Genomic DNA, 14,051 nt, shown 5'->3' on the forward strand with positions numbered 1-14,051 from the left:
GACGAAGGGGTTAAGTTTGGTTATTTAAAACATAAATAAAAGGCACTGTTATTTATAATGCCAATAGCTCAAACTCGTATAACTGCGAGACCTATTGCATTGCAAATGCTTGTTTTCATTGGTGCTTTGTTTTTACATTTTTCATCTATATATGGTTTGGAATCATATTTCTTATGCTTATATTGTCAAGTTGCCTATTCTATCCAGATGTAGCATTGAACCAGATTGCAATTCTGTACGCTTTACGAATTGTGTTTTAGTTTTGTTGTATTAAGAAAATTCAATAGAATTCTTGAAATTAAAAATGTCTGCCAGAGTTCTGTTTTATTCCCGCAAGATTTCAGTCCTTTCTCCGTGTTAGTCTTTCTTGCACTCTGTGGTCATTACGGAATGTGTTGTCCATCTTTTATGTCAACCGGGCAGACCCGAGTAAACAAACGCCGAAATGTACTACGTTGGCCCTCCAGTAACAGCAGAGAGCGCTGTTTTGGGTTCCGCTTTAGATTTTGCTATCTCGCTAGCTGCTGCCACCGTTGTGCGAGCACTCCTCACTTTGCGCTTCCGGGTGTTGGACACCAGATGGCAGTGTGTCGAGTTATGCGCCGTTGCTAGTACTTCCTCTTGTCGGCTGCGCCCAGTCGCAAAACAGCAGCAGCCGGAGAGAAAACATGTCAAATCAAGAGGACCCTGTGCAGCGCGAGATCCACCAGGACTGGGCGAACCGCGAGTACATCGAGGTGATAACCAGCAGCATCAAAAAGATCGCGGATTTCCTCAACTCTTTTGGTAAGTCGGGGGAGGAAGTGCTTCCTGGAGATGCTCTTTATGGATCTGGGCCTTCAGGTGGGTCTCGGGAATCGGAATCTGCAAGGGTGGGGCTCTGCCTGTAAAGGGGTGGAGGTAGTAGCATCTTTGCCAGTCGACAAGTACCTGTCTTGCTGCCGAATTCCGAGACGGCCGGGAAGTGAAGGTCGTGCTCCGCTGCAACTAAGAGTGTGTTCCTTAAGTGGGTGTGGTGAGGATTTCCGATGCCATTTCCCACAACAGATGGGGCACCCCAATCACAAGGACTGTAGTCGTCTCTGGCCGGAAAGGAGGAGAGGGGTGTTTGGTAAGGCAACGTAGCTACCAACTACAGTGCTTTTTGTGAGGGTTTTGATACAATGCCCAGCCCCTCTGCTGGAGCAACTTCTGACCAGTTATAAATTACTCTGTTACGTCATAGGTCGACGCCTACCAGACAGCACAGCTGTCTGGTGTGCCAGAAAACTTGGGGATATTCGGAAAGCTTACCTAGGATTGCCTTCCACCCATTGCTTACTATCAGCTTTGTCAATGGTTCCCATTAGATTTGTGGCTTGTTACCTATATTTGCTTGCTTTCCGTTTGTTTTCTTAAATTGTTGTAGGATGTTCAGCTTGAGTTAATCCATCCCACGGAGCATAGCCTATTTACTGTATTTGTCTTCAGTGCTAGCTTTCTGTAAACAGACCTTTAAACTTCGTTCTGTTGTCAAATGTCAGACTCTGTCTTCCGAGGAAGTTTGGTGTTTACTTTTCTTTCACTGACTTCAAAGTAACAGGCTTTATCTGACAAAGAGGGTGACTTTTTTCCCTTTGATTCTGTGTACGGTTTTCCCATCTTTTTCATTGCCTCTGTCGTAACTTCTAGGTTTTGCTAGCTCTATGAAACCTTTGGGTATTGTGTGCGCTACAAATTTATTTTACTTATTAAAGGCTTTTTTTCTTGTACACAACATTTCAATGTCTATAAATTGTGCGAATATATCAGAATTAAGAAAGCTTAAGAGATGCACATTTTTTGCTATTCTCAAGTGTGCTGGAAACAAATATTTTAATACGATAAAAACAAGTCAGTGCACTAGGACATGCAATTTCCACATATTGTTTTGCACACTATAGTTTTATCAGTAAAACTATTTATGTGGAAATGTAATGGCCATTTCAGTTAAAAAAAAAAAAACGTCTGTAATGGCAAACTTCACTTTACACCACTCTCCTCTACCTCATTTACCTTAAATCATGCTGAACAGCAACCACCCTTGAATACAATATGGTTAATACATGTTGGCAAAGCCGATGGCTCTTTCATTGGCGAGACCTATTGGCTTTACTAATCCATGTTTTATTTACCTTAGATGCGAAATACAAAAGAAATGTAAACCTAGTTTGGATTGTTGTTTTCTCGGATAGAAGATACATTGTGTGCATATTTATCCACAGGTGTTAAGACATTAACATTATAAGCTTATCCTATATGGAATATTAAGGATTGTTAGGATGGAACTTCAAGTCTCTTCAAAATACTGCTTCACACTTAGTACAACCTTTCAAATCTTCATCACCTCTGAAATGGCTTGGTGGGCATAAGAACAATGGGATAGAATGCTACCCCGAGCGGTTGCCAGTGGTCAGACAAATTGCAGGTTTTTCTTCTGTCACCTTCTTAGGGCTTAGTGTGATAGTGAAGGTGTCTGGACCAACGTTGTTTACAACCGCGCCCAAATAGCCGGGACGGCCCCAATTTGTATTGGTATGAGATTGCCTAATCGGGCCATCAAGATTGTAACGCACATCAACCTTACACAATATCATCGAGGACCTCGAAGGAGATCAGAGGTTCTCAAAACTAGATTTAGAAGTGTCTGGGACTCTTTCTCCCTCCCTCCCCCAATCAATATCTTGGTTATGTAACTACCATTTAAACAGTGAGTGGTGTCAGTAATCCATAAACCTCTTTCATAACAGAGCTTCCACATATATGTCCTATCTTAAGAATACTAATATGGACCCATGTCTTAAGGTCAATTGTCACAGTCTGTAGGGGTGAGCCACACTATAGAAGTGCTTCTTTTGTGAGTGTCCCTGGCAATTTTATTGCTTTCAGTTCTGTCTCCCACGCTGTAAGTAGACTGGTACATGCTTTTGGTAAGCTCACAAAAGTTGTTCCTGCCCCTTAAGTTTTGTGTAAGTATGTTGTAGGACCCATCACCATTCTTTCTACCCTAACTGAGCCTTGTTCCTGTGAAGCAAAAACCATTTATTCATGACCAAATGGGTACCCTAGTAATAGCCCCTTAGAAAACTGAGTGCTAATCCCCCGTCAAACGTGGAATGTAATAGTCTATATGAGACAATACAAGGCATCCCATTACCCCATAGTAACTTTCTCAGTATGGTATGTGCTTCTCTATGTAACGTACACGTTTTGTTATGAGAATCGTTATGAATAGAGCCATATTTCCAATAAGTGAAATCTGTAGTGCACCCCAGTGACTTGTGTCGTTCCTAAACCTGTGTAGTAGCTTATTAAGATTACTGTCAAAGAAAGCCTGTCTTTTCGTCGCCACTTTAGTCCATGTGTAGCAGGAACCATGACACTGACTTGCAAGTGTTGCACCTTTGTGGATATCTTTGAAACTTCTATGAACAGAAATACCAGTTAGGTAGACACACAGCTACAACTCTGAAAGTGTTTTTCTGCAATGAGCTTTCTCATTGATCACTTCCTCTTGTTATTGTGCTGTCCCTCATTTTCCTTGGTCGTTCTACTGCTTGAGTCTTGTGGCACTGGATCGTAGGTGCATCAGGTTTTTGTGTGGTATTCAGCTAAGAGGTATTTCAGTTGAGAAGAAAAATGAATAAACATCAACAACATGTTTGAATGGACAAGGTAGGAAGGGGACCAATGTTCCATTCTGTGTGTTGTGTACATTTTCTTCAGTCCATTTTAGAAAGTTGCTTCAGTAATAAAGAATCAGCCTGGGGTTCAAGGAGTGCTAGCCAATTTCAATTTAGTGCTCAAAGCAGACATTCTACAGGAACAAAACATGAGTTTCTTGATCTTTATGTTTTCTTTGTTGTCATTTGGGGACAAGGGGGTACTCTTTGGACATTGATTATCATGACACTACTTACCAGCATATAATCTTAGTGAGGAATCTTTTTAGATCTCGGTAGACAGTGCAGTCGTCTGAATGACATATATTGCTTACAACATACAGAGTGGGCTTTCGGTCACCCCCTTTCACCATTGACTGATTTAGATCAGCCTCTTTCATCCAATGGCTTAAGACATTGTCAGCCCATTGGAATATTTTTGCCTTACCTAGCGCTGTTGGCTGTTTGGTGTGTATTCTGTGCCATAAGGAGTGCTTGCCCTGCAATGCTTGAGGGACTTTGACATCTGGAATGTTCACTCAACCATCACACGTTTTGTCACCTTCATTTCTTTATTTTAGGCATGCATGGCATATAGAAAAATAATCTTTAGAACAGCCATAGGGCTGACAATTCTACTAGCATAATACCGATATCACCATCACAACCAATACTGCATATTTCCAATACCACCAACTATACCATTGCCATAAATAACACCATTCCAACATCAATGCTAATGCAGTTAACAATAACACCAGTGCTACAACCATCAACACCACCACTACCACCATCAACTCCACCACCATTACCTATATAATTTGTACCAATACACTACCAGAATATCAATACCACTGCCTCCACCCAATTCCCTCCCACTCTGCCAGTTCCACCATCATCACTGCCAAGCTTTGGAGGAGCCAGTAGGTCTGGCTTTAATTTGGTATTGCATGGAAACCTAATTTCTGCATGCTTGTGTTGGCGTAGTTGTCACTATAAGCCCAGAAGAATTGGCTTTGCCAGGGCTTGTTGCTAATAGCTTCCTTCAGTTCCTCAGAAAGCCCGACAAATTCTTCTACAGTGATACATTCCAAATTAATGTCTGTTTTGGAGTGTGCACTTTCCTGACTTTTTTTGTCTAACGTTTGTATTCCACCACTTGACATTTTCTTTTGCTCGGCATTTATTAAGTACTTCTTTCCCAGTGCTTCTCTTTATATCTTTATAGTTTCAGGTATATTTGTAACGATGTTTTTCATCTTGCCTCAAGCTATGTCCAAGGTTTTGTTTGAGTTTGTGCATTTGTGCTCTCAAATGCAACGTATCTTTTGTTTCTAGGCCAGTTTATTAGGTCGAGGGACCGTCCGGTCTGCCGAAGGCAGAACCGGAAGTCCGGAGATTTAATGATTCTTAGAGTGGCTATTTAGCCCGCCTCTCTTTTTGCTTCTCCTCCATTGGCTGGCTTCCTAAACGGAGGCCAGCCATTGGAGGAGAGAGCCGTCCCTCCAAATAGGCTCCGTCTTTTTCAGATTCGGGGGCGTGTTCCCTGCTCTTCTTTCCACTTTTTAGCCACGCCCCCGAATCTGAAAACCGTTGCTGCGTTTCTCCGAGGCATTTCTGCTTCGCCTGGGAGAAAGGCAGTGTGTGCTTGTTAACTTATGTTTTTATTTGCAGTGCAGTAACATAACAGGTAAATGCTATTTGCTTGTAAATGTTTAGTAAAAGCGAGCTGTTAATAAATAAATAAAGGCGCGTGGCCATGCTGTGTTGGGAGGGCTAGGCTTTGGAGGAAATTCCACAAACACTGCAAGCAGACGAGTCCAAAGTGAAAGCGGCGCTGTGCGTGGCCATGCTGCTTCGTAGGTGGGAGGGGTGTTCTAAGCCTACGCAAGGAAAGGGATAGATGTGTGAAAACCTGTTGATAACATCCTGGGGTGAAAGAAGTGTTCTGTCTCTTCAGGTTGTGGGTAGTAGAAACTGGTGAAACTTCCATTGATGCCAGTAGCCCAGTGGGAGAGCACAGAAAGGACAACAGCATCGTTCAGGCACATTGAAACTCGTGTGCTCTGGAATTCGGGAAATAGGTAATTCAGTCACTGGCAGAGAAAGAAGCCCGTTTGAATAACCTGGGCTTTAAAATTGTTAGATGTGCGCTAGAATTGCAGGTATTTTATTGCAAAGGGAATATTGAGTACGCACCTCCGCTTTGCTTGCGCCACCAGGGGGTCCTCCTGTCTCCAGATGGGAATGGTCTTGCTAAAAGCCTGTTGAATATTAAAGCCGTTTCTGGGCTTCTCTTTGACTGCTGCTGTTATTTGTTAGTTCTTTGTCTGTGGCGCTCTAGCTTCGGGTTGGGAATCATTTCGATGGAGAACCAGGCTCTAATGCAGTTCTGACCGGATACATCGGTCTCTTTTCTCTTATCAGTGCACTTCAGTGAGCTCATGCTCGCTGTCACCGAACTCCCCTTCCCCGTGTTCCACGCCAAGCCTGTGATTTGAAACAGAAGGCAGCAAGGTGCCAGCTGTCTGTGTGTAAAATGAATGTTGCTTGATGTAGATTGTCGCTTGCTTTCTTTAACAAGGGAAAGGGATTGAAAAATAAAATACATTTAACTTTGCAGTGTGTTAAACAGAAAGAAAACTGAACGAAAGAGAAATACAATAAATCTCCTCTGCAGCATTAAAAACGCTTAAAAAAGAACAGAATACAGGAAAGGGGCTGCAGAAAAGGGACAGCGTGCTATGCCTGCTACACCAATATGGAAAAAGACATTAAGTTACAAAATAGTGCCCAGTAACAGTAAATTAAAGATACTGAGTAACAACACATGTAAAAGGGCCAGTCCTCTCTTTCGTTTCCCATTATTGTTTTTGCAATGTTTGTTTATGCAAATGTAATAAAATACAATAATCAAACAAGCATTGGCATAGCCAATAGGTCTCGCTTTTGGGACCTTCTAAGTATTAAGTTATGCAGCACAAAATCCTTGGTGCAACCACATCAACTGTGGCTAAACACTTATAAGGTCCCAAAGGCAAGACCTATTGGCTATGCCAATGCTTGGTGTTTGGTTGTGTGTGTGTGTGGTTGTGGTGTGTGTGTGGTTGTGGTTATGTGTCTGGGTGTGTGTGGTTGTGTGTGTGTGGTTGTGTGGTTGGGTGTGTGGTTGAGTGTGCGGTTGTGTGTGCGCGCGGTTGAGTGTGGTTTTGTGTGTGTGGTTGTGTGTGCGCGCGGTTGTGTGGTTGTGTGTGTGCGTGGTTGGGTGTGGTTTTGTGTGTGGTTGTGTGTGGTTGTGGTTATGTGTCTGTGGTTTTGGTTGTGTTTGTGTGCGGGTGTGGTTGTGGGTGTGGTTGTGTGTGGTTTTGTGTGTGTGGTTGTGTGCGCGCGCGGTTGTGTGGGTTTGTAGTTGTGTGCGTGGTTGTGTGTGTGCATGGTTGGGTGTGGTTTTGTGTGGTTGTGGGTGCAGTTGTGTGTGTGGTTGTGTGGGGGTGCGGTTGTGGGTGTGGTTGTGGGTGTGTGGATGTGTGGTTGGTTGTGTGTGTTTGTGGTTGTGGTGTGTGTGTGGTTGTGGTTATGTGTCTGTGTGTGGTTGTGTGTGTGTGGTTGGGTGTGTGGTTGAGTGTGCGGCTGTGTGTGCGCGCGGTTGAGTGTGGTTTTGTGTGTGTGGTTTTGTGTGTGGTTGTGTGTGCGCGCGGTTGTGTGTGTGCGTGGTTGGGTGTGGTTTTGTGTGTGGTTGTGGGTGCGGTTGTGTGTGGTTGTGGTTATGTGTCTGTGTGTGTGGTTTTGGTTGTGTTTGTGTGCGGGTGTGTGTGGTTTTGTGTGTGTGGTTGTGTGCGCGCGCGGTTGTGTGGGTTTGTAGTTGTGTGTGTGGTTGTGTGTGTGCATGGTTGGGTGTGGTTTTGTGTGGTTGTGGGTGCAGTTGTGTGTGTGGTGTGTGTGGTTGTGATTGTGTGGGGGTGTGGTTGTGGGTGTGTGGATGTGTGGTTGGTTGTGTGTGTTTGTGTGTGGATTGTGGGTGTGTTGTGTGGTTGGTTGTGTGTGTTTGTGTGTGGTTGTGGGTATGTTGTGTGGTTGGGGGTGTGTGTGTGTGCGGTTGTGTGTGTGTGTGTGGTTGTGTGTGTGGTTGTGTGTGTGGTTGTGTGTGTTGCGGTTGTGTGTGGTTGTGTGTGTCTCGTTGTTTGTGTGGTTGGTTGTGGGTGTGGTTGTGTAGGTGTGTGTGTGGTTGGGTGTGGTTGTGGGTGTGTGGGTTTGTGTGTGTGGTTGTGTGTGGTTGTGGGGTTGTGTGTGGGTGTATGTGTGGGGTTGTGTGTGTGTGGCTGTATGTGTGGGGTTGTGTGTGGATGTGTGTGTGGGTGTGGTTGTGTGTGTGGGTGTGGTTGTGTGTGTGACAGTAATACTAAAAGCATATCAAAATAAAGGAACACAAACATAGAGTTTGTGGAAAGAGAAAGCACATTGTATGTCAAACTGGCGCAGCAAAGCATTAACACAACAACATGTTCTTTGATGTTCTCGTTCAAAGAACATCAAACATCAAAGGGTCGCCGCGAAAGTGATGGCGGGCAAAAGTGAAAGTGAACGCAGGCGCTTAATGAGCATGATGAGGTTTGCCATATGGTGCCTCTGCTCCTAAGCGCGCGCCGCGCACATGCACTGTAGCTCTAGGATGGCCATGGTAGCATTTTTTGAGCCCTCACTAAAAGTCTCGCAATCCAGCGCATGCGCTGGGTCATGCGAGACCTAAAAAATGGCCAGTCCTCATGGGAGGTAACAACAAAGTAGAGGGAGGTACTAAGGAGGGACTAATAAGCTTATTAACAAATCAGAAGCCAACATTTACAAAGGACAATGACACAAGCGAATGAAAAAAGTGGGCAAAGCTTCAAGTCCATACCTGAATACAGCATGCCTCGAAGAGACAGTGCAAGCACTGCCTAGGCAAGACCTAAAAAGGTGTTGTTAATTTGGTATGCCTTTACATAGGTAATACTTAACCCCTTCGCTGCTGCGGACATTCCGCTGCAGCGCTGGGGGGGCAGGGGGGCAGCGCGGCGGGCCTGTGCTCATGACGGAGCCGCTCCGTCATGAGCCACAGTTGAGCTGTGCTCATGACGGAACGGTTCCGTCATGACTCCGCCCATTTGCGTTGTCGCCCCGCACAGGCGGGGAAACAGCGCCGCGCAGGCGGAGCGGCCGCCGACAGGATTGTCATGACGGAACCGTTCCGTCATGAGCACACGGCAACCGTGGCTCATGACGGAACGGTTCCGTCATGAGCAGGGAAGGGGTTAAGTCATAGCTGCAATGCTCGTGGGCTAAGGTAATATTAGTAATGAATCTCCCCAACACCACATGATTTATGACTCAAATATCCGCTTTAAAATTATATTGAAAATTAAAACATTTTTCTTCAGACATCCTCTTATGAGTTCTGAAAATAAACACATTTTCATTTCGAATGCATACTTTTCAATTTTGGTATATATATATAAATTATGTCAAGCAAAATCTCCTAATTTGGTAGACTGGGCTACACACAGGAGAGTCACTCAAAGGCAGCTGAAGAGCAACAGTAGCTCATAAGTTACTCGTTGGAGAAGCCTGGTAGAGATTCCTAAACTGTAGTTTCTTATACAATGTAGTATCTAATAGGGTCTAGTCAGGGGCGCTTCAGGGGGTGTTTGGGGTGTTACACCTCCTAATAAATGTATTTTGTGATAACTAGTTGGGTGCCGGTGCTTTCAGTCGGGTATGGTGAAGTGTTTGTTGGATTTTACCAGGAATATTTACACAGACACACACTTTCCCTCTCTCTGTTTGGAAAGACTTAATAAATGTTGGTTATTTCACAAAATAATGTGCTTTCTCTCCCTTAGTACCCGTACCAATACACGTTCCTCTCGATTTCCGCTACCACTTAATCTCCTCTGGTGCACCCTGCTTGTCGTATAATGTGTTTTAACATTATGTGCCAGTTTCTTTTTTGGGAAATCTTACTGACTCAGCTACAGTCCTGGGTATAGTACCCGGTACTCTGTCTGACAGTGTAGTGTCCACTAAAGTGTACAGTCCAGCACAGTTGAGTGTCTGGTAAAGTGCAGTGTCTACTGAAGTTTTGAGCTTGTTAAACTTAAGTGTCAAACAGTCATTAGGATCAACCAGTTGGGAGTGGGAATGGTTTATGATGTCTAAGTAATAGAGCTTAACAGTCTATAGGGTTAAAGTGTGTAGGGATATACGGTGTAAGAATTTACTGTCATGTAGTATCCTGCATGCTTGCTGGGATAACATGTATCGGGGATTCAGGCTGCAAAATTACTAGTTAGGATTTGGGACAGATTGGTACTGTGGTTTCTTCGGATACTCTTGATAGCTTTAATGTTATAGATTCACAACCTTAAACGCAAGACATCCCATGGAATTCTAACAAATGATTCGCCATTGTCTGCCCGTGTGAAATACATATCTGATCTAATGACTGTCTCCAAAATTTTGCACTGAAATTCAGAACATTAATTTCTTTTTCTCAGTCTCCCCCTGAGACTCAATCCGTTTTTAGGTCTTGCCTATGACAGCACGTGCTCTCGCTTGCAAGAGATATTGTATAGAACAAGGGGCTTGCAGCCCGCTCATTGTCTTCATTGTCACTCTTACTTGCTGCCTCCTACTTGGCCAGCGTGTGCTGACTTCACTTCCTCTTCGTTTGGCTGGGGCATGCACCAAGTACGGATTGCTTCAGTTTAATTGCTATTGTTCCGCTTAATCATGCTGTGATTTCAGGTGCTATTTTTAGGTCTCGCCTAGGTAATGCTTGTGCTGTCTCTTCGAGACATGCTGTATTCAGGATATGGTCTCTTAAAGGGGAGTGATTCGATTAAGGGCATGAGAGGTTGGAATCATCAAAACTTTACAACAAATGGTTACCTCTCTGACCATAGATCATAAGCATTTTTTCAATGGAGTGCTGCAAGAATGTTCTCCATGACTGCTCACTTAATGAGCTGGGATTATTTTGAATATCTCTAAGAACGGAATGGTGTTTTCTTTTTTAATATTACAGTGTCACCCATAGGTATGGTTCAAACACCAATTACATTGTTTGTGTCCTTCATTTATCTCGTAAGAAAAAGCATGGAACATGAACATACATTATGTTTACATCAAACACAATATCGTAGACACATCGAAACACCAATACAAAACAAATCATAAATGCCTATTACAAAACGGATGAAAACATGACATACTAAACTCTATATACAGACAAAATTTAAAAAATGAAGAACATACTATACAGTGAATGTACCCAAGTGGCCTTCTGTGCTGCTTGCATGTTAAATCATGTGTCCAAATTTAAATGTAAGTGGAACCTATTATTGATGTTCTCGAATACGTTCTATTACATGGTCCTAAGTGAGGTCAGAGGCCATTTATACAGATTCTTGTCACATCCATATGAATTAAGCTTGTTTATTCAATCCTATTATATGATGACTTTCAACGTGGTAACTCTTGGCCTCACGCAATATGTGCCAACGTGTTTCGACCTTTGTGGTGGGATCCAGGGCAGTGTTTCAAAGGAAGGTCTTCCTCAGGGTTGGGGCTTGTGAAGGACACTGAAATTATCCAATATGGTGCATACATCTGTGAGTTAGTCATTCCTAAATGTAAATAATGTTCCTATGTTAAATTTCATTTACACATACTGTGCATGTACCTTAAGACTCCTGATCATGTGTTCTTAGTCCACTTCATATCCAGAAACGAAGCCCGTGGAAGGGATCAGGAGTGATGAGAGGCTTCCCTTGTACGGCCTTAGTCTTTCTTATATCCTTTTTATTGAAGACAGATGAGCGAATCTGAAATTTTAAAGAGTCATAAGGCGGGGGCTGTTGAAACATACTTCATTCAATAGTATGCCAGAAGAATCGGCGTGAGACGCTTAAAGTAAACATCCAACATTAAAGGCTTTTTAAGTGGAGCGTGTGTTCATATTATGTTTCACCCCTTATAGCGAGACCTACACCAAAGTGGATGTGCCTGCTTTAGCTTTGTGCAATTCGGTGGTTCAGATTGCGAAATTGGCATCTTGTGTCCGGCGTCGGGTGTTCAAAGACGCCTGCAGGACCAAAGTGCCACCTTCGTGTTACAGAGTTTGTATCGAAAACATAAACCAGGTTTCTTGTGTGCTCCTAGTTCGTCTTATGATCAAAGTGGACCAGCTTATTCTGTAGCTGTGACGACGAACAGCGCGGACTTCCGTGTTCCTAAAATATCGTCCGTGCGTAATGACGCAAGGAAAGCGTCGTCAGTAGTCACAATGCTTTTTGGCATCTCCGCCTTTTTTGCCTGACTTCCTGTTATGGTTGCCATGGAGATTGTTGGATTGTCGCTAAGTTGTGGAATCAGTAATCATTTACCGGTCTTCCATCTACGAGCCTGTCGTTATATACGCCTCCTCTTGTGATAACTTTTGGGTTATCATAATGACAAGATGGAACTGGTTGTGTAGTGCACATGTAAAAAAGGGGCTTTACAAGATATTTCTTAAAGAAACCAATCTTGAGTTTTCGGTCTCACGGAATCTACAACAAATGGTAGTTGGCATACTGTTGAGTATTCATTGACTTATTTCATAGGCAGTGCATGGTCTCACTCATTTTGTTTAGTCCATTGGTAGTATTTCCTAGGCGCAATATAATTTTAGCTTCAAAACTGGCCAAGAGTGTATCAACGTTCCTTCCAGTGACGTGTTTTAGGACTGTCCATTGGATATCTTGTGGGCCATGTCCCTTTTCGATACAGTGTGGTACCATGGGGGCATTTAGTATTTTGCAATTAATCCTTGAACGATGTTTGAGTGATTCTTTTTTTGACAACTTGTGTGGTTTTTCCCACGTATGCCAGCTGGCAGGGGCAGACTACACAATATATAATGTTATTCAGGATATGGGCATTCAAAACATCGAGTATTTCTGGTTGGTTAGTTGGCCTACCTTTCTAAATTCCTTTACTCTTTTTGGTGAATACTGTCCATATTTCCCGCCTTTGTGTGCTTGGTCCAGCTGACATCAATTGGTTTTTTTTTTTTTGGTTGGCCATATCTGGCCTTCTGTTGCCTCCTCGCTCGCACATCCTCCCTCCTCTCATTGCTGCAGTCCTTTCTGCGCTTCTGCTGACCTGCACAACACTGCATTAACTTTTGTAGGAATGGCGGCACACCACGCTTTAGCTTTAAACAGCTAAAGCGCGGCCCATGTGCCACCATTGCTACTAACGTAAAACAAGCATTGGCATAGTCAATAGGTCTCGCCTTTGGGACCTTTATAAGTGTTTAGTCATACAGCACATTATCCTGGGTGCTGTGCCGCCAGGGATTGAACAGCTATACTATTACTACACACTCGGTCATGCAGTTTGATTCAGAAATACATGCTTGTCTCTGCCGCATGCTTTTTAGGTCTCGGCTAGCGAAGGCTGCGCTTGCGCAGTCTCGCTCGCGAGATTTAATGATTTCAGTACGGGGCTTGAACCCGCCCCTCTTCTCCATTGGCTGGCTTCCTAAACGGAGGCCAGCCATTGGAGGAGAGGGGCGTCTGTCCGTTTAAGCCCCGTCTTTTTCGGATTCGGGGCGTGTTTTTTCGATTCTTTCGGTCCTCTGGAATGTAAACATTACAGCCAATGGCAAGAGGAGAGAAAGAAAAACACGCCCCCGAATCAGAAAACGCCGCTGCGTAGGCATTTCTGCTTGACCTCGGAGATTTGTGCCATTTTGCTTTCTCTAGCTTAAAACGGTTTCCACCTCACAATACGAAATGGATTCTCACGTTTTTGCTCTAAACTTCCCTTGTATATGTGCCTAAATGTTGGCAAGCGTGCATTTATTTCAAAATGTTATTTTTCAACTTCTTAACTCCTCTGTAGGACTGCATCTACAATGGTACCGATATACTTGAATTGGTTTTCAGCTATTTCAAATGAGTGGATGTCTTAAAATGTATTATAAAATGAACCTTGTTGTGGAATCCGGAATACTGAGAAGCAACACAAGCAGATTATTAGTAAACACGGAGGTGTTAAATAAACATTAAATACAAAAGCTGAAGCTCGAAGGAAAATGCAAAGAGGCTTCGGTAAGAAACATACGTGCCTCTGTAGTAACAGTCTCCTCCCATACCACTACGAAGCACTAACATGGCGGCTGGCAAAGGGAAAGCCCCGCCCACTCGAGGAAGTCTACCCCGAGGAGCATGCAACACCCGTTACTCTAGCAACCGAGGCCGCGCGCATCTATGCAAAAACTTTCTCGCCCCCCTAAAAATGTCTGACAGGACTTTGCACACCCCTGCACGCAGCAGGAAGATCCAG

The 14,051-nt window shown here is 43.7% G+C and overlaps 1 protein-coding gene across 1 annotated transcript in view; it reads left to right on the forward strand.

The window, feature by feature from the left end:
• The first annotated feature begins 462 nt into the window (after window positions 1-462).
• BRK1 (BRICK1 subunit of SCAR/WAVE actin nucleating complex) overlaps window positions 463-14,051 on the forward strand; it is a 102,115-nt gene continuing 88,526 nt past the window's right edge. Inside the window, exon 1 of the mRNA XM_085624899.1 lies at window positions 463-786. Coding sequence (XP_085481025.1) covers window positions 669-786 — 118 coding nt within the window. The 5' untranslated portion in view covers window positions 463-668. The remainder of the gene's footprint in view (window positions 787-14,051) is intronic.

The sequence above is a fragment of the Triturus cristatus genome, chromosome 9 (assembly GCF_964204655.1).
Source record: "Triturus cristatus chromosome 9, aTriCri1.1, whole genome shotgun sequence".
Classification (NCBI taxonomy): Eukaryota; Metazoa; Chordata; class Amphibia; order Caudata; family Salamandridae; genus Triturus; species Triturus cristatus.